Source organism: Homalodisca vitripennis, chromosome X (assembly GCF_021130785.1).
Source record: "Homalodisca vitripennis isolate AUS2020 chromosome X, UT_GWSS_2.1, whole genome shotgun sequence".
Taxonomy (NCBI): domain Eukaryota; kingdom Metazoa; phylum Arthropoda; class Insecta; order Hemiptera; family Cicadellidae; genus Homalodisca; species Homalodisca vitripennis.
This window is the reverse complement of record NC_060215.1, coordinates 11,227,906-11,249,405: the sequence shown is the minus strand read 5'-3', so window position 1 is coordinate 11,249,405 and position 21,500 is coordinate 11,227,906. Positions and strand designations below refer to the sequence as shown.

The 21,500-nt window shown below is 32.4% G+C and overlaps 1 protein-coding gene across 1 annotated transcript in view; it reads right to left on the bottom strand.

Annotated features, from left to right (window-relative positions):
• LOC124368679 (lysosome membrane protein 2) overlaps positions 1–21,500 on the bottom strand; it is a 105,859-nt gene that overhangs the window by 6,769 nt on the left and 77,590 nt on the right. Inside the window, exons 4-9 of the mRNA XM_046825963.1 lie at positions 12,068–12,212; positions 10,421–10,627; positions 8,948–9,174; positions 7,355–7,527; positions 6,552–6,673; positions 634–759 (exon numbers count right to left, since the gene is read on the bottom strand). Coding sequence (XP_046681919.1) covers positions 634–759; positions 6,552–6,673; positions 7,355–7,527; positions 8,948–9,174; positions 10,421–10,627; positions 12,068–12,212 — 1,000 coding nt within the window. The remainder of the gene's footprint in view (positions 1–633; positions 760–6,551; positions 6,674–7,354; positions 7,528–8,947; positions 9,175–10,420; positions 10,628–12,067; positions 12,213–21,500) is intronic.

Below are 21,500 nucleotides of genomic sequence, written 5' to 3'. Positions count from 1 at the left end.
AACTGATTGGTTGGTTTGCTAATTTAATGTATGAAGTTTCGATTGTAATGAGGTCTCTAGTGTATTATTCGTTCATCTCAATTCATCAAATGGTCTTCGGACCAACAATGATGTACAATTCTTGACTTTTCTGTTAGTACCTCTCTTGTATTTTCTTTGTGTTCTTTTATACTTATGTTTAATGGTCTTTATGTTTCACCAATGTATTCCCTATTATAACTACATTTTATACTGTAAACACAGTTTTTGGAATCCTGTGTGCCCTTTTTTATTTTGTTTTTATGAGACTGTGTGAGGGTGATGTGGGTTTTCTTAAACAAAAAAGGGAAGGGTCAATTCAATGTGAATGTTGGGCTTAGCTCAATTTCAGAGCTCTTTTGTAGTATGGGTGTCTCTGATGTCAAAACGACGCAAAGAGTTTTTGGATCTCATCAAACAGACATGGACTCCAGATTCCAGATGCTCCACTAACCAGAATGTGAAATGGAGCTTAAATCAATGTCCACTTTATTTTTATATCATCCATTCAAATAAAATGGTTTTTCGTTAAAGAATAATAGCACAGATATTTAGTTATTTTTATTAGAACTAATAATAAGTGAACCTAATTTATTTTAACAGATTAATACTTACGTCTTCAAACCACATGATGGGGAAGACAATGTCCGGGAATGTGGCCACTTGTTTGATGTCGACTACTTGACTAACTGCCAGGTTTATTTGGATCCTCGCTTTCGCACTTAATGTAGATCCCATATCCTGTTAAACCAATAAAATGTTAAAATACCTTCATCACCACGTGCATCTTATGTGCATGAAGACAAATTACTTTCGTAGATCGATGGAAAAGTTATAATATTCCCTACTGACTGAGGCTGAAAAAGTATTCACAATTAAACTGACACTCAGAGCCATACTTAGCTATGGCCGGCCCTGGAAAAGATATTCGGCCGGGCCCATTATATCCCGCCACCTGCCTTCGTACAAGTGTAGCGGGCTGGCCCGGGTCCCCTGGGAGCTCGGGCTCCAATAAAATTGTACAAAAATCCGGTCTGAGTACAGGCCTGCTGACACTGACTTAAACGAAGGACATTAGGAGAATAAGTTACTTCAACAAATAAACTATTTTTCATCATATTTAACATTTACGTGTAAGCACTTATTGTATCAAGGTAAAAGCTTTTCCGTATCAATTGAATGAGGTTATGCCGTCTGTACACGCGATGGGGTGTGACCATACTCCATTAATTGTTTCAGTTTCTTAGTCACAATTTCATACGTTCTTCTTATATCTGTTGAAAATTCTTTCTTTGAAATATCTGGGACAGTGTACCATAAATTCTTTTAACCTTATGATTGATGGGATCACTGTAACCACAGAGGGATCACTGCAACCACAGAGACTCACTACTGCGACTGAGGTCACTACGCTTTTCATTATGAACATTAATTTGTTCTTCACGAAACAGTTGGCACCATTTTTAACAGCATTAAACTGCATAATGCCTTCTCCATACACAGAACACAATACATGATGAACTTCCACCGGTAGCATTTTATTTCCCAAAAGAAATCTAATGACCTGAGTACTTCACAGTCTGTGGGGGAGTTGATTGGAGCGTTCATTTCGAACACAAGTTTAGAGCACTTAGATTGTTCACAAAAATTTCACTGTGACACGGCTAGATACATACTGAATGTAGTTACACGCTCAGATACCCCTCTTGTTGGGCAATCAGATGCCTCAGCAACTTACTTTCTGAGCGACCCTCGTTCATAGTTATATTAAATATTTGTTTCTAATTTTTACGATAATCAAGGACCACTCAAAAGACCAAACTTTATTAGGATAAAAGCATGTACATATGCAGTTTGTAGTCCAAAAGCCAAATTTTTGTTGTAGGAGCCAGGTTTTCATTAAAATTGTTAAGATGTATTTAACTTGAGAAAGAAATTGATCGCAAAAACAAATGTGAAATTTGCTACAGCTAATCATCTTTACACAGATCAACCATTTAGTGTTGACGTTCATTCACTTTATCTTGTTGCATGATATCAATGCAACTATTATTTATGAGTCTGAAAGTCAGTTTTAAGTGTGCCACGGTAAGAAAAATGTGATCTGAGAAAATATTATCATTTCATATTTTTAACACTTTTCATACCCTTTTTCGAACTCCACTAAAATTGGCACAGCTGACGATCAATTTCTTTCTTAGGTAAAATTCCTCTATAGATTTAAAGAAAAACCAGGTTGTATGCTTATACAATGCAAATTTGGTCCTGGCTCTTACACTACTATACAATTCATAGGTACGCTACTTAAAACTTAAAAGCAAACTATGCATTATGACTGATGCAGTTTTATATTTAAACACTCAACACTAAAATAAGTAGAGCTTGACCCACAAAGGTATCATGAGTAATGGTGGACTATTTACATATCTCTACAGTTTTGTTTTGTAACTTCTAAAACACAGCCTTAGGCTTTTTTGTAAGGGTTGCAACTTTAAAATACACAAAAACATGAGAAAACCTTCTGTGTAGTAATTTAAACCACTGATTGTTGATAAGGAAATAGATATTGCATTGTTGTGTTTAAGCATGAAAATAAGAAATTGAAGGGTGTCCAAAATACAAGTTTCCTTATATACCCACAGTATAAATAAACTTACTATGGCAGGGTCATTTAGTAAGGGTGTATTGGTATCCATGAAGGGATACTCCACTTTGTGTTGTCGTCAGCTGTGAAATTTGCAGTGTTTCATTTTCTTAATGCAAAAATTGAAACTGCGTTAAATATTAATATTTGTACCTGTTTAATGATGAGGTAAGTGTCTTTGTGAATGATTTGTTGTTGGAGGGAATTGTTTACTGCAGGAGGAAAAAAGACCAATGATTTCTCGTCAAGATGACGTCATCAGTCATTGGCAGATAAATGGTTGACGCTGCTTAATATCCATTCTGAGCTCTCAACAAATGTTCAGCCATTCTTCACTTCACAACATAATGTATGAGGACCTTAGTGTGTCTAAAGTTTGAGTTAGGTGGGACTCTCCGAGCCCCATAAGGAGCAACAAATGGAGTTTGCACAACTTATAAGTGTTTGAAATTGCGAAGGTGTGTCTTCAAGAATTTCTACAGGAGAGGAAACATGGGTGCATCATTTAGCTCGTGAAACTAAACTTCAGATCATTATGTGGCAAAATAGAGGCGATCAAGAATCTCAAAAAGCAAAAGTTATGCAATATGGAGCAGTGATGGCTCAAAGGTACGAGATTGCGAAGGTATGTTGGTTGACTACTTGCCATGACTGCCAAAACACAGAGTACTGCTTTGATTACTTGCTAAACTCCGCCAGACTGTAGAACAAACAATGAGGGATTTTGTTAAGAATAGTTTTGTTTATTCACGACAATGCTCACCCTCATCTTGCTCAAGCAACATTGAACTTCTCGTTTAATTTAGATGGAAAATCTTTAACCTGACTTGGCTTCAAGTGACTTTCAGCTTTTTCCAGGGCTCAAATGCTATCTTGGTAAACAATGTTTTATGAATGATGATGGACTGAGTCATGTAGTAGATAACTGGCTGAAGCATTTGGCAGTAAAACAATTTAATACTGGAAACATAAAGCTGTTGCCAAGATACAGAATATGTTTTATTGAGATAGTAGTTATTATAAAAATAAGTACATTACAAGAAATGTAAATATACTATACAGGGTGATTCGGTTAGTGTTACCAGGCACTTTCTGAGCTGATTGTACTATAAAAAATAAAGAAAAAAGTTCATATAAACATGGGTCCGGGAAATGCTTCCTTACTGGGTTATGGCCAATTGAAGATTTCACCAAAAATTGTGTGCAGGAGGTCAAATGATGATTTGCCGCGTGTTTATGAAGAGATATTTATAGGCGAATGCAACTTTTTCTAACGGATTTTTAGATGAGAAATTGAATAAAAGTTCATCTCATAGCTGTATCTCATTTAGTTTTTTTGTTATACTACAAAAAACAGAAATAAAATAATTTTGAAAACACTTTTTTAAGGTTTAAACGGACAATTATTTTGTTAAATAGGCATTGAAGACCCACATTTCTTACAAAGAAACTTGCAGAAAATTAATTCTGAATAAAATTATGTGCCACACGGCTATTAACAGCGAAGTAATTAGTTTCTGGAATTTAATTTTACAACAAACATTCTACCAAGCAAGAAATACGTATTTATTTAGTAAATAAACAACCGTAATGTAATGATATAAGGTACACAAATAATTGATTAGCATACAATTGTAAATACGATTTTAATAGATTAATGCTCAACTAAAAAACAATAATACTATTACTTTTTAGGACTATCCAAATGGTTATTACTATCAATGTACCTACATATCTTTGTCACGTTAGCTTTACAGAAGGTAAATTATGTTTTTATAAGTTGGTATCACAAATCAGCTGTTCAACAATACACTGCAATTTATTGAGGAATCCAAAATTATTTGTTACCAATTCTGTACTAGTTTAATGAGTGCAATTTAATACAATTAATTTACTACTCGTTTGTTAGTGAAGTGTATTTTTAAAGTAACTTACTATCACAATTGCAATGCCTTTGTTATTTACAACGGAAGAATATGCCGACATGGTATTTGTCTTAGGCGTTATGTGACGGAAATGCAACCGCTGCTACTGCAGAATACCGAAGACGACTTCCTAATCGCAGAGTTCCAAACCCAAAAACGATCAGTGGATCATTTCGTACCCTAAGAGTAACAGGTAAACTTCCTAGTATTAATAATTATCGGGATCGCCCTGCCCAGAATAATGTAGATATGGAAGAGGCTATAATCATGGCTACTGAACGCAGTCCTGGTGTGTCAGTACACGGCGTCTTTCTAGGCGATTCGCAGTGTCTCAGTCTGAAAGTATGGAGAAACTTTGCGCAAAAATAGCATGTTCCCTTACCATAAACAACAAGTTCAAAGTATTCAACCAACAGATCCTCCTCTTCGATTGGAATTTTGCAACTGGTTAATTAGAAACCGTCAACATCATAGAACCATTTTATTCACTGATGAAGCTCAATTACCCGAGATGGCGTCAACAACCTTCACAATGAAACACACTTGGGCAGAGGGAAATCCACATAGTACAATCGTGTGCAACTTTCAACACAGATTAGTGTAAATGTATGGTGTGGACTCATTCATGATCGATTAATAGGACCATTCATTCTCCGAGGACATCTAAATTCCCGCATGTACCTAGAATTCCTTACAGAACAACTACCACTATTATTAGTAAGATGTTCCATTAGCAGTAAGGTGCAATATTATTTATCAACATGATGGTGCCCCTGCCCACTTTTTCCCATAATGTAACAATGCACTTAAACGAGCAGTTTCCCGGGCGATAGATTGGTCGCGGTGGACCACACACTTGGCCACCAAGATCACCAGATCTAACTCCATTAGATTTCTGTATATGGGGTTGGATGAAGAACCTGGTGTACCAGGAAAAAGTAAATACACGTGAAGAGTTAATAAATCGAATTGAAGATGCCGCCGCACAAATCAAAAACAATCGTGCAGCGTTGCGGAGGGATAACTCGATCAATCAGAAAGCGAGCTGCTAAGTGTATTGAAGTACAAGGACTGATTTTTGAACACCTGTTATGAAAGTGTATGTACGTAGTATTATAAGCTTTAGATGAAAAACCAATAATTTATTTAAAACTTAATTTTAAATTGCATCCTAATAAATCTTATGTGTAGGCTACTCTATGTCATTAAAAATGCGGTTTTCCTTTGCTTTGGAATTTCTTGCTTGGTAGAATGTTTGTTGTAAAATTAAATTCCAGAAACTAATACTTCGCTGTTAATAGCCGTGTGGCACATAATTTTATTCAGAATTAAATTTTCTGCAAGTTTCTTTGTAAAAATGTGGGTCTTCAATGCCTATTTAACAAAATAATTGTCCGTTAAACCCTTAAAAAAGTGTTTTCAAAATTATTTTATTTCTGTTTTTTGTAGTATAACAAAAAAACTAAATGAGATACAGCTATGAGATGAAACTTTATTCAATTTCTCATCTAAAAATCCGTTAGAAAAAGTTGCATTCGCCTATAAATATCTCTTCATAAACACGCGGCAAATCATCATTTGACCTCCCTGCACACAATTTTTGGTGAAATCTTCAATTGGCCATAACCCAGTAAGGAAGCATTTCCGGACCCATGTTTATATGAACTTTTTTTTCTTTATTTTTTATAGTACAATCAGCTCAGAAAGTGCCGGTAACACTAACCGAATCACCCTGTATATATAATTTACAATTTAATTTAACTAGTTAAAAATTTTTGTATAATACGTTATACAAAAATTTCTTTAAAGAGAAACTTACTTTTTGAAAGTCCCTCAAAGATAATCAGTACACTGCTACCTAGAGTTTATTAGTTTAAATATATTATTATAAAAGCAGTTTTGCATTAATCAATGGTTATAGTGCATAATTGTAAAAGCATCACTCAATATTAATGGTAACTTACTGGTTGAACATCAATGTAAAGTTGATGTTTTTCTGCCTCTGGAGGACTGATACCTTCTACTGCTTCTCTGAGTTTTGGGTCAGCCAAGTAGAAGTGAGGGAAAGACAACATGATGGGGGAATCTAGAAAAAAATATGAGTTAGCACACTTCCACTTAAAATCATGCATCAATTGTTTGATCGCTGTAGGATATAGAATATAGCTTCTATAAGAACATGCTTCTACATTTTTGTATAAATATTCTTTTCTTCCTGTATTCAGGGCATATGTCACCAAAGTCAAGTTGTATCTTAAGACAAGGAACAATAGCCTTAGAATCCACCAAACTAATCCAAGATCATCAACATGACCACCTCCAGAAATTCGTCTTAATCATGGAAGTTAGTGTTTTGTTTATGGATGTGAATTTCAATACTAAGGATCTCGTCTAAAACAATTAGGACCTCTTACCAAGCACAAGGAAAAAATCACTGACAAAATAGAGAGTCTGAGACTTCTTTTGGAGATGAGACTGATCCAAAAGTGAAAGATAAACAAGAGGGAAAAGGTTGCAAACTCACAGGTTGTACCTTGGTTTCAAAACTGTTATCAACTTCTTTCATCAATATGATATGCTTGGTTTTCATTATCATATCAAGCGGGCCTCCTTTATCAAACTTTCCTGCTCTCCTCTCTTCGTGGTTGATGCACAATCAATAAATTAGGTTGAGATGCACAGAGTGACCTTGGTCTCCAAACCTTTATCCAATAAGAATTCATACTACTTATGTTATCATCAGTTGATAAGGATGATTATAACTTACCATATTGGCAGAGGGAAACATTGAACAAGCCATGAGGAGCACAAGGGGGACCTGAAGGGCAAAAGCACAGATTGTCTGGGTTGTGTTCGATGTCTGCGAACACATCCAGGGGTGGAGTGAATCGGTATCCCAGTACACTGTTGGTTCCATTCGTTCTAATTTCCTCCAAAAATCTGTAGAACAATTTTAATATGAACAACATGGTGATATAAAATATAGAGTTATCTTAACGATCACTTCTATTAAAATTATACATTAACTGATATGATTTTAAACTTGCCATCTGGACTAGGTCAGGAAAACTATAATTTTTGCAATATATGGATTCTAAATATGCCAAAAATGTCAGTTCAAAATTAGAGACTTTCCACTTAGAGTTTACAATTTGTAAAATTAAAAAAAGTACTTTTTTGGAAAAAATGAATGGTTTCACCAATTCAGGAAGAATTGGAATCCATTAATGTTTTTCCTTGAAACATTTTAGATTTTGATGAACAGCGGGAAGAACAAAATAGGAAAAGCCACATAATAGAAGAAACCAATAGTAAAGAGTACCAATATTTTGGCAAATGTTGATTGACGGTGAGAGACATGTGATGATTCTTAATATTTCTTCAATGTTAATAAAAAACTGACTGTAAGTTTATTTTGGAAACATAATTTTGTAGTATTGTAAACTAAGAGAGAATCAATGTGCTACAGCTTTGTCAGAACACCTTGCCTCTCTACTTTCACTGCTATTCTGTTTATCTGATATTGAAAAATGACCTGTTTTGATAACAAGTATAAATAACCTTTTCTTCAATGGGGATTTCACTAGTCCACCACATATTAGGTATTATTTAAGTAAAAATTCACACACACACACACACATTTTTTAAGTGAACCAGATAAATTATGTTCTTACTTGCTGCATTATAAGTTACCCTTGTCTCATGGCATGCACCAGAAACTGCACAGTATGAAATCATGGCATGCACCAGAAACTGCACAGTGCACAGTATGAGAGACTGATATCTTTTATACTGAACAGGACAGATTTCATGAGATGCAGAAGCAAATTTGTAAAATCCATAAAGGAGCTGGTGGATGGTTTTGTGTTACATTTATCCCAAACATGTTGTAGGTATTTAATGGAGAATAATGGATTATAGAATATCCAATTAAATACAAGTATGTTGGTAGTAATGCATGGATATATGCAGAACATCTTTGCCGTAGACTATTTTCTCGGCGTGAGCTTGGTTCAAATTTAAAAAATCCTAATTAAACAATTTAGTTTTATACAGAACTCTATGTTAAGAGTAAATAAAAACTAAAACTAGTATATAACTGAGTAAACTTCAAAACAGCATTTATTTAAAATATTGTACAATATTTATAAATTAAATATTTATTATTTAACCTCAACTATTCATGTAAACAAAATCACATCTGTCCTTATTTTTTTTCTATTATTAAATTCATATTTTTACTTATTTAGAATCATTTATTCAATCTTTTTACAAAATACCTATAAAATTAAATTAAGAATTCTTTTTAGTGATTTTAAAATAAAATTTTATTAAATGTTGTTCAAATACCAGAACTTACTTAAGAGGGAGTAGCCTGCAGATGTCCTTATCATACACGTAAATGGTGTCATTCTTGGAGATGTGGGGTGGGAAGATGGAGCCGTCACTTCCGTTAACACGGTTACACTCTTTGGTTGTCCAGTGCTTCAAAGAACTTTCCCCGTTGAACCTGTCAACCAGTCCGTATTTTGTGATGTCACTGGCTCCCGTGAATACAGTTACTATGTCCTTTGCAGTTCCATTTTTCTGAAAAAACAAACTCTAGGTAAAGTAACAAACCATAAGATAAACAAACAATTTAAATAAATAAATAAATTATAGTCCCAAGGCCAAATTTGGAAATTCAAGCCAGTATGATAATGGAGTCAGTAAATGGACACAATCAGACCGATGTCTATGAGTTCAGAGCCTGTGGTATAAACAGTAAGGAAATATTTACCACAAGAGCAGACAAACTCAAAGTGATCTGAAAGATAATGATTTTAATACTAGTTTTATCTTTAATAACAGGGTTTTCACATAAAAATCTTTAATGAGACATGATAACGATTTCATCAAACCCTATGAGACCTGATCAACTTGTCAATCATGATGCCAGGTGATAAGTTTTGATAAAAATGTGATGAAGTTCTTTCAAGATTGAAGAAAATATCAAACATGATCAGACTTTATTAAATAGCTTTATTAAAGTTGATCAAGTTTTATTTGAGAATTTACCAATAACTACACCAAATTTTCATCAAAAGAGTCATTTTTACAATTTGATTACATATTTTTTTTGAGGTTCCTACAAACATTTACAGAGTAAAAAACAGAAACGTTGTGTTTTAAATCTTGGAATCTGGTATAAGTGATCTCATATATAAGATAACAAACCAGCCTGAGTAAATAAAATGCTACGATATTCCAGTTGCAAATCACAGGTTTTAAGTTGTGAATGAAACACGACTTTTCCAGACATTTGCCATCGTTCAGCAATACAAAAGATCAGTAACACTCCGTTTTGAGATTTGCAATCTGATCTCTACCTCAGGTGAACACATAACTACGATCTAGGTTGAAATAAACGTATATACAAGAGCATTGTGACACTCATAAATCAAGAATCACAACAACAATGTAGTTTGTCAATTCCATGCACACAAACTCTAAACGTGCACTTAATAAAAACAAAATTTAACACTATTATTAAAACTGAACTAAAGAGTACAGGTCACGATAGGTCTGCACTCAACGACTAACCACATAGAACTGACTAGAGGCCAATAGTAAATGGCGATTGTTACATCAAAAATAAGATGGTGACAAAAAAGGAAGGAATCATGAGAAATGTACAAGTAAGAAACAAGTTGTGTGTTAAGTCCATAAAATATATCATGGAGACATGCACACTAAACTACAAAATAGCATTTTAGGTTATTTATCCGAGAAAAAGATCAGATCTCAGATCTTGAAATGCATTGTTAAATATAAAATAATCAGTTGAACTTACACCGTACATGAGCCCAAACTCTTCATAGGGCAGTTTCTGCTCCTTGGGTACCACATCCTTGGCAAGTTTCAGCAAGGGGTCTTCGTACCCCCATAGCAACTGTCCTACGGACACCTCCACGAATGGTTGGATCTTCAGAATGTCCATAATAGATGCCATGGCTAACCTCAGGAACCGAGCGGCATGTTTGCTTTGAGATGTAGCGCTCTGTAAAATGATTAATTCATAAAGTCATTCTGCTGGCCATGTCATCTGAATCTACTTACCCTAAGTAGTTAAAAAACGTACATATAAAAACTAAAACTTAAAGGACTTCTACTTTTCACAAGAGAAAAGCTCAATGGATCTTTATTTATTTTCTTATATTATGTATGTAGATGTTTAAGACAGTTTTATTCAAGTTAAAGCTATCATACAGTAAAAAAAATACTGTAAATAGCTAGCTAAAAATTTGGTTTTATTTAACATTTCTGAATTTCTTCTAAATACTGCTACAAATAAAAGTTTTACTTGGCTGGATCATCCTTAGATGCTCCCACATTAATGATTTTTTAATGTACTCCAACCATAGAAATCTATAAAAAACACTCTGAATTTTTTTTAACAGTCAGTTTTGGGTGCTGAGGCTTGTAATTTTGAAATTCAGTAATATTTATCCCTAATAGTAACCATGTATGGCTCAAACTGGGCAATATGTGAAAAGCTAATGAATTTTTTATCATTTAAATTTCCTAATTAATGAAAGCTGAAGCTTCATATTTTTTATTACGGTTGTGCTTGGATCACAAAGAGCTACCCCATAATTCTACAAAAAAGGCATAAAACTGCATGATGTTTAACATTGTTCTAAATCCTCTATGATAGCCAGGTTGCACTAAGGCCAAATAGGTACAGAATCCATTATGGTAGGGCCTGAGCCAGGCTGTGGAGTAGGTTTCTCCTACAGCAAAGCTCTTGTAAAAGATTGGGAAAAGAGGATTAGATCTTTAAACTGGAGTAGGGCCACTGGACTAAAATAGTCTTATATGTTTATCTCTCCCTATGCTAAAGGGTAGGCAGCTCTCATAGATAAGGAAGATATAAGATTGATATTAGGGATGTTGACAGAACATGGCCTCCTTACGACCCATCTGATAAAGTTGGGTCCTAGTCACACTGGTGAATACAGACTCTGTGGAAAAGGAGAAGAATTTATATATGGTTCAAACTGTCCAGCCATATTTAAAAGTAGGAAAAAATTCCTGAGGTACGCCATCTTCTCAGCCCTAAGGTCATCACAGAACAGGAGTCCTCAAATTTGATTGGCTTCTGTAAAAGTCTCAGATTCTGAAGGTGTAAACGTAAGTAAAGAACCCTTAAAGGTCCTTTTGGTACAATGTGAGGAGGCAACAGTCTCTTTTCCTCAAGACTAAAAAAAAGAAAACATTTTCTTGAAGTAATAAGGATAGCATAATTTATATAATTGTTGAATTGCAAATAAATACAATTAATGAATGCAGCCCAAATTAAAATCAAAGTCATCATGAAGCAAGCTTTATAAATATATTTTCTATTACCTCATGTTATAATGCAATAAATTAGTTTCTTGAAATAATTCAAACTAAAATATAGTATAATTATAGATGATTGCTGCAAGCTTATACTCACAAGCATAGGGATGTTAGGGACAACGACCATGTCATCTTCATCGCCCACTGACTGGTCAGGGTCGAACCTGAAGATCTTCTGCTGCTGGAAGGTCACTGTGTCATTGTCATCGTTGAAGCTCAGGTTGACTTTTTCCCATGTTTGTCTGTAACAATAGTAAATTCTCGTTTAGCCTGTGATGATTATAAAACTTCAAAGAAATATTTCCCAGATATATCCCTTGCATGACCTAGAAGTCTACCTTACAGGGGGTCCAGAATCTTTTCCCCTCAGGGTCTTTATCAGTGACCAGAGTGGTTCTGAACAGGGTGCTTGAGAACACCTATTGGGGAAGGCCAAAGAAAGGCTCCACAGTAATATTGATGGAAGCTTCAATGAACTGAGGAACCCAAAAACCCCTAAATGAAAGATGATTGTTTCACATTTTCAGGCTTTGGCAAGAAGATATGTAAAACAATTGGTTAGTCAACATTTCGCTTGTTTATTGAAGGAGTGTAGTGTGAGTTTCAATATTAAGAACCACTTTTGAAAAAAGATAATAAATAAGTTCAAGCGTTTTATTTGAGGTGCATACACATATAGCAGTGTTGTTGTTTAGTCAGAGCACTGAATAAACAAACACAAACTTAAACAAATAAAAGTCATTAAAATTGTATGTTACTTCACTGTGGACAATTTTACAGTTTTATAAATAAGTTTCAAAATTTTAACTCATGCGGTCCGTGAATGGAAATACCGGGACGTTACGATCAACTTCACAGGATTTCTGGAAGTATAAACATTTCCTTCTATAATCTACACACTAGATACTAAATCATTCAATATTACAGCAGTTCCATAAATTCTGTAAGTTATCAATAATGTAAAATAGTTTCAAATAGTTTTGTTAAGACCATTTTATCTGATATTTTAAGCATAGTAGAAATGTTTGTTTTGAGCCTTTTTCAACACTCACAAAATTACTTATACTTTTCTATATGTTTGAATACACATATTGTGATATTTAAATTCTCTCTCAGGCATTCGTAATCAGACCGTCTAGAGTTTTATTCTGCAGATAGGCATTATCTCGAGGTACGTTTTTGCAATGCTGCAGCATTCGCACTGATGGCGGCGGGACTAATAGATGAGATAAGATAGGAACGTTACCTGACCCCATTATTGTAAAACAAGGTAAATCATATTTTCCCAGAGTAAAAACCCTCGTTAATAACGATTACATTGTAGTGGTTTCGCATATAAGACTTTCTGTGGGCTAACAGTATAAACCTTTTGGTTTTACCCGATGCAATGATTTGAACCAAAGGATTACCTACGTTCTAAATTTCAATTTTACAATTTGCAGAAGTGTCTAATATTTATCTTCATTCCAAAAACATTAAATTTAATCTAGGTAGAAGGTATAGACGATGCACAGGTAGAGAGTGAAACACAGTTAATTTTACGTTGATTATTTGAGAAATTCGTTCTAGTTATGGTGAACCTGGTATCTCAGGTCTGTGGCCACCGCAGCTGTCTAAACCTGGTAACACACACGTTATGGCGAAGTGAAAGGCAACCAGATCAAATTATTTATCCGTGTATCAATACTCTGCAATACCATGCAGCGCAAAACTATATTCTCTTCCAAAACCCCATAAACGCATTTTTATAACATTGTAATATCGAATCTACAAAGCGTTATCACATATAAAGAGCAACTCACAATTATTGCTTATATTCAACTTTACTGATTTTTTAGGCACAGTGTACCACATACAGATAAAAGATTAAGCTTAAAACTTAAACTTGTTTAACTTATACTTTTTAATATCAATCACGTATTTGCACAATAAAAATATTTTTCAGTAGCAAAGGTATAAATACTTTACTGATGTCAACAATTTTAATATTCCACACTTACGTATTCATATATTTAAAAATATGAATTGAGATAAATAATAAAATGATGAAAAACTATATTTTGATAAGCAATTTTGAAGCGTGAATGAAATAGTAGACGTGTAGTTATTGACCGATATATTTTATTCCGTTTATAAAAATAAGTTTAATATGTTTGTAAAGAGACCTATTGGCTTGAAATAAAGACGAATCGCATTTATACAAGTATACTTCTGTGAATTTCTGTGTGATAATTCAAAAGAGGTATCAAATCTGTCTTAATTTTTTATAACTCGTTTAAAATATTTACAATGATTCACTTGAGAAACCGATTGCTGTTTAGTTTTTGTACATTAATTACTTCTTATATGCCGCATTGTCTAACTGGTAAAGATAATATAGTACAATTGTAAACAAATTAGTCAAACAACTGTGTGTGACCTATTCATGTAAAACATCAAGAACATTGCTTATTTTGTATTCAAAACGATTTCTAGTTAGTTTTCACGATTTTCTTATATGCCGCATTGTATAACTGTCAGTACCTGCATTAGTTGTACCTAATGTAAATAATATTGATTATTTTGTATTCATAACGATTACTATATCACGATTAGAACTAGTAAACAAATTGTAAAAAAAATTAGGTCAAACAACTGTGTGTGACCCTATATTCATGTAAAACATCAAGAACATTGCTTATTTTGTATTCAAAATCGATTCTAGTTAGTTTTGTTCACGATTTTTTCTTATATGCCGCATTGTCTAACTGGTAAAGATAATATAGTACAATTGTAAACAAATTAGTCACAAAAACTGTGTTGTGACCTATTCATGTAAATACATCAAGAACATTGCTTTATTTTGTATTCAAAACGATTCTAGTTAGTTTTTCACGATTTTCTTATATGCCGCGATTTGTCTAAAACTGGTAAAGATAATATAGTACAATTGTAAACAAATTAGTCAAACAATGTGTGTGACCTAGATTCATGTAAAACATTTAAGAACATTGCTTATTTTTGTATTCAAAAACGATTCTAGTTAGTTTTCACGATTTTTTTATATGCCGCATTTGTCTAACTGGTAAAGATAATATACAGTTACAATTGTAAACAAATTAGTCAAAACAACTGTGTGTGACCTATTCATGTAAAACATCAAGAACATAGTCTTATTTTGGATTCAAAACGATTCTAGTTTAGTTTTCACGATTTTTCTTATATGCGCATTGTCTAAACTGGTAAAGATATTATACTAGTACAATTGTAATCAAATTAGTCAAACAACTGTGTGTGACCTATTCATGTAAAAACATCAAGAACATCATGCTTTATTTTGTATTCAAAAACGATTCTAGTTAGTTTTCACGATTTTCTTATATGCAGCATTGTCTAAACTGGTTTTTAAAGATAATATACTGATACAATTGTAAACAAATTAGTCAAAACAACTGTGTGTGACTTATTCATGTAAATAAAACATCAAGAACATTGCTTATTTTGTATTCAAAAACGATTCTAGTTAGTTTTCACGATTTTCTTATATGCCGTATTGTCTAACTGGTATAAAGATAATATACAGTACAATTGTAATCAAATTAGTCAAAACAACTGTGTGTGTGAACTATTTCATGTTTTGAAAACATCAAGAACATTGCTTATTTTGTATTCAAAACGATTCTAGTTAGTTTTCACACGGATTTTCTTATATGCCGCATTGTCTACTGGTAAAGATAATATATGTACAGGTACAATTGTAAACAAATTAGTCAAAGACAACTGTGTCTGTGTGAATACTATTTCATGTAAAACATCAAGAACCATTGCTTATTTTGTATTCAAAACGATTCTAGTCTTAGTTAGTTTTCACGATTTTTCTTATATGCCGCATTGTCTAACTGGTAAAGATAATATAGTACAATTGTAAACAAATTAGTCAAACAACTGTGTGGTGACCTATTAAATCATGTAAAACATCAAGAACATTGCTTATTTTGTATTCAAAACGATTCTAGTTAGTTTTGCACGATTTTCTTATATGCCGCATTGTCTAACTGGTAAAGATAAATATACAGTACAATTGTAAAACAAATATTAGTCAAACAAATACTGTGTGTGAAATATTCATGTAAAACATCAAAGACATTGCTTATTTTGTATTCAAAAAACGATTCTAGTTAGTTTTCACGATTTTTTCTTATTATGCCGCATTGTCTAACTGGTAAAGATAATATACAGTAGCAGCTACAATTGTAAACCAAATTAGTCTCAAAACAACTGTGTGTGACCTATTCATGTAAAATCATCAAGAACATTGCTTATTTTGTATTCAAACGATTCTAGTTTAGTTTTGTCACGATTTTCATTATTATGCCGCATTGTCTAATCTGGTAACGATAATATTACAGTACAATTGTAAAACAATATTAGTCAAAACAAAACTGTGTGTGACCTATTCATGTTCAAACATCATAGAACAATTGCTTTATTTTGTATTCAAAAACGATTATAGTTAGTTTTCACGATTTTCTTATATGCCGCATTGTTCTAACTGGTAAAGATAATATACAGTACAATTGTAAAACAAATTAGTCAAACAACTGTAGTGTGTGACCTATTCATGTAAAACATCAAGAACATTGCCTTATTTTTGTATTCAAAACGTTTCTAGTTAGTTTTTCACGATCGGATTTTCTTATATGCCGCATTGTTCTATACTGGTAAAGATAAAAATACAGTACAATTGTAACAAATCTAGTTCAAACAACTGTGTGTGACCTATTCATGTGAAAACCATCCCATGAAAACATTTGTGCTTATTTTGGATTCAAAACGATTCTAGTTAGTTTTCACGATTTTCTTATATGCCGCATTGTTCTAACTGGTAAAGATAATATACAGTACAATTGTAAACAAATCTAGTCAAACATACTGTGTGTGTGACCTATTCATGTAAAACATCTAGAAAACATTGCTTATTTTGTATTCAAAACGATTCTAGTTAGTTTTCACGATTTATCTTATATTGCCGCAATTGTCTAACTGGTAAAGATAATATACAGTACAATTGTAAACAATATTAGTCAAAACAACTGTGTGTGACTTATTCATGTAAAACATCAAGAACATTGCTTATTTTGTATTCAAAACGATTCTAGTTAGTTTTCACGATTTTCCCTTATATATGCCGTATTGTCTAACTGGTAATGATAATATACAGTACAATTGTAAACAATTAGTCAAACAACTGTGTGTGACTTATTCATGTAAAACATCAAGAACATTTGCTTATTTTGTATTCAAAACGATTCTAGTTATGTTTTCACGATTTTCTTATATGCCGCATTGTCTAACTGGTAAGAAGATAAATATTACAGTACAATTGTAAACCAAATTAGTCAAACTAACTGTTGTGTGTGACCTATTCATGTAAAAACATCAAGAACATTGCTTATTTTTTGTATTCAAAACGATTTCTAGTTAGTTTTCACGATTTTCTTATTTGCCGCATTGTTTGCTAACTGGTAAAGATAATATACAGTAGCTACAATTGTAAACAAATTTAGTCAAAAAACAACTGTGTGTGGAAACTATTCATGTAAAACATCAAAGAACATTGCTTATTTTGTATTCAAAAAGATTCCGATTCTAGTTAGTTTTCACGATTTTCTTATATGCGCATTGTCTAACTGGTAATGATAATATACAGTAGCTACCAATTTGTAAACAAATTAGTCAAACAACTGTGTGTGACCTATTCATGTAAAAAACCATCAAGAACATTGCTTATTTTGTATTCAAAACGATTATAGTTAGTTTTCACGATTTTCTTATATGCCGCATTGGTCTAAACTGGTAAAGATAATATACAGTACAATTGTAAACAAATTAGTCAAACAACTGTGTGTGATACCTATTATGTAAACACATCAAGAACATTGCTTTATTTTGTATTCAAACGATTCTAGTTAGTTTTCACGATTTTCTTATATGCCGCATTGTCTAACGGGGACTGGTAAAGATAATATACAGTATCAATTGTAAACAAATTAGTCAAATACAACTGTGTGTGATCCTATTTCATGTAAAACATCAAGAACATTGCTTATTTTGTATTCAAAACGATTCTAGTTTAGTTTTCACGATTTTCTTATTATGCCGCATTGTCTAACTGGTAAGATAATATACAGTACAATTGTAAACAATTAGTCAAAACAACTGTGTGTGACCTATTCATGTAAAACATCAAGAACATTGCTTATTTTGTATTCAAAACGATTTCTAGTTAGTTTTCACGATTTTCCTTAATATGCCGCATTGTCTAACTGGTTAAAGGATAATATACAGTACAATTGTAAAACAAATAATTAGTCAAACATACATGTGTGTGAACATATTCATGTAAAACATCAAGAACATTGCTTATTTTGGATTCAAAAACGATTCTAGTTAGTTTTTCACGATTTTCTTATATGCCGCATTGTCTAACTGGTAAAGATAATATACAGTACAATTGTAAACAAATTAGTCAAACAAACTGTGTGTGACCTTATTCATGTAAAACATCTCAAGAACATTGCTTATTTTGTATTCAAAAACGATTCTAGTTAGTTTTCACGATTTTTCTTATATGCCGCATTGTCTAACTGGGTAAAGATAATATACAAGTACAATTGTAAACAAATAGTCAAACAACTGTGTTGCGTATGTGTGACTTATTCATGTAAATACATCAAGAACATTGCTTATTTTGTATATCAAAAAACGATTCTAGTTAGTTTTCACGATTTTCTTATATGCCGCATTGTCCTAACTGGTAAAGGATAATATCTACAGTACAATTGTGTAAAACAAATTAGTCTAACAAAACTGTGTGTGAATTATTCATGTAAACATCAAGAACATTGCTTATTTTGTATTCAAAAACGTATTCTAGTTAGTTTTCACGATTTTTCGTATATGCACGTCGTATTGTCTAATGGTAAAAGATTAATATACAGTACTCAATTGTAAACAAATTAGTCAAACAACATGTCTGTGTGAACTTATTCATGTAAAACATCAAGAACATTGCTTATTTTGTATTCAAAACGATTCTAGTTAGTTTTCACGATTTTCTTTAATATGCCGCATGTCTAACTGGTAAAGATAATTTTACAGTTTACAATTGTAAAACAAATTAGTCAAACAACTGTGTGTGTACCTATTTCATGTAAAACATCAAGAACATTGCTTATTTTGGTATTCAAAACGATTTCTAGTTAGTTTTCACGATTTTTCTTATATGCCGCATTGTCTAAAACTGGTAAAGATAATATTACAGTAGCTACAATTGTAAACAAATTAGTCAAACAACTGTGTGTGACCTATTCATGTAAGTAAAACATCAAGAACATTGCCTTGATTTTGTGTATTCAAAAAACGATTCTAGTTAGTTTTCCCGATTTTCTTATATGCCGCATTTGTCTAACTGGTAAAGATAATATACAGTACAATTGGTAAAACAAAATTAGTTCAAACAAACTGTGTGTGGAACATATTCATGTAAAAACATCTAAGAACATTGCTAATTCTTATTTTGTATTCAAAACGATTTCTAGTTAGTTTTCACGATTTTCTTATATGCCGCATTGTCTAACTGGTAAAATAAATATACAGTACAATTGTAAACAAATTAGTCAAACAAATGTGTGTGACCTATTCATGTAAAACATCAAGAACATTGCTTATTTTCGTATTCAAAACACGTTTCTAGTTAGTTTTCACGTTTTTCTTATATGGCCGCATTGTCTAACTGGTAAAGATAATATACAGTACAATTGTAAACAAAATTAGTCAAAAACAATGTGTGTGTGACCTATTCATGTAAAAATCATCAAGAGACATTGCTTATTTTGTATTCAAAAAACGATTCTAGTTAGTTTTCCACGATTTTCTTATATGCCGCATTGTCTAAAAACTGGTAAAGATACTAACAGTTACAATTGTAAACAAATTAGTCAAACAAACTGTGTGCTTGTGACCTATTATGTAAAAATCATCAAGAAACATTGCTCTTATTTTGTATTCAAAACGATTCTAGTTAGTTTTCACTCGATTTTTCTTATATGCCGCATTGTCTAACTGGTTACAGATAATATACAGTACAATTGTAAACAAAAAATTAGTCAACAACATGTGTGTGTCTATTCATTTAAAACATCAAGAACATTGCTTATTTTGTATTCAAAACCGATTTCTAGTTAGTTTTCAACGATTTTCTTATATGCCGCATTGTCTAACTGGTAAAGATTAATATACAGTACAATTTGTAAACAAATTTTGTCAAACAACTGTGTGTGACCTATCATGTAAAACATCAAGAACATTGCTTATTTTTGTATACGCTCAAATCGATTTCTAGTTAGTTTTCACGATTTTTCTTATATGCCGCATTGTCTAACTGGTAATAAGACATAATATTACAGTACATTTGTAAACAAATTAGTCAAACAACTGTGTGTGACCTATTTCAATGTAAAAACATCAAGAACATTGCTTATTTTGTATTCAAAACGATTCTAGTTAGTTTTCATCGATTTTCTTATATGCCGCATTTGTCTAACTGGTAAAGATAATAATACAGTAACAATTGTAAACAAATTAGTCAAAAATCAACTGTGTGTGACCTATTCATGTAAAACACATCAAGAAACATATGCTTATTTTTGTATTCAAAACGATTCTAGTTAGTTTTCACGATTTTCTTATATTGCCGCATTGTCTAACTGGTAAAGATAATATACAGTACAATTGTAAAACAAATTAGTCAAACAAACTGCGTGTGACCTATTCATGTAAAACATCAAGAACATTGCTTATTTTGAGATTCAAAAACGAAACGATTCTAGTTAGTTTTCATCACGATTTCATCTTTATATGCCGCATTGTCTAACTGGTAAAGATAATATACAGTACAATTGTAAACAAATTAGTCAAACAACTGTGTGTGACCTATTCATGTAAAACATCAAGAACATTGCTTATTTTGTATTCAAAACGATTCTAGTTAGTTTTCACGATTTTGAATGAAGTTTCACGAAGTTCGATGATAAACAAGGAATACAATTCATGGGAAAACCTTTAATTTTAAAGTCAAATAAAGTGAAGCAAAACTTTAAGGAACATTTCAATACAAACTCAATAACTAACAGTCATTTTTATTAGGGAACTGTAAAATATAATACGTGATACAGTATTTTAATGATTTTCTTATTCTGAACTAACTTCATAAGTTTTAAGTGTTATTCTAAAGATTAGTAAAATAAAGTAAAAGTTTGCCCACGCTCCAGGATAAGTATGTTTGCACCTATCCATTGCATGCCAGTTAGGAACATTCAGGCGTTTCATTAGTTCAATGTAAGGAAATATTTCATAAAAGAAGCAAATGATGCTCCAAATATTACATTAACAATTATAGATAAGGTAAAGTAACGAAACAGTACAAAAATATATTAAATATATTTATTCCCAAGTTAATTTAAATTTTACAGCAACATCATTGAGCAACA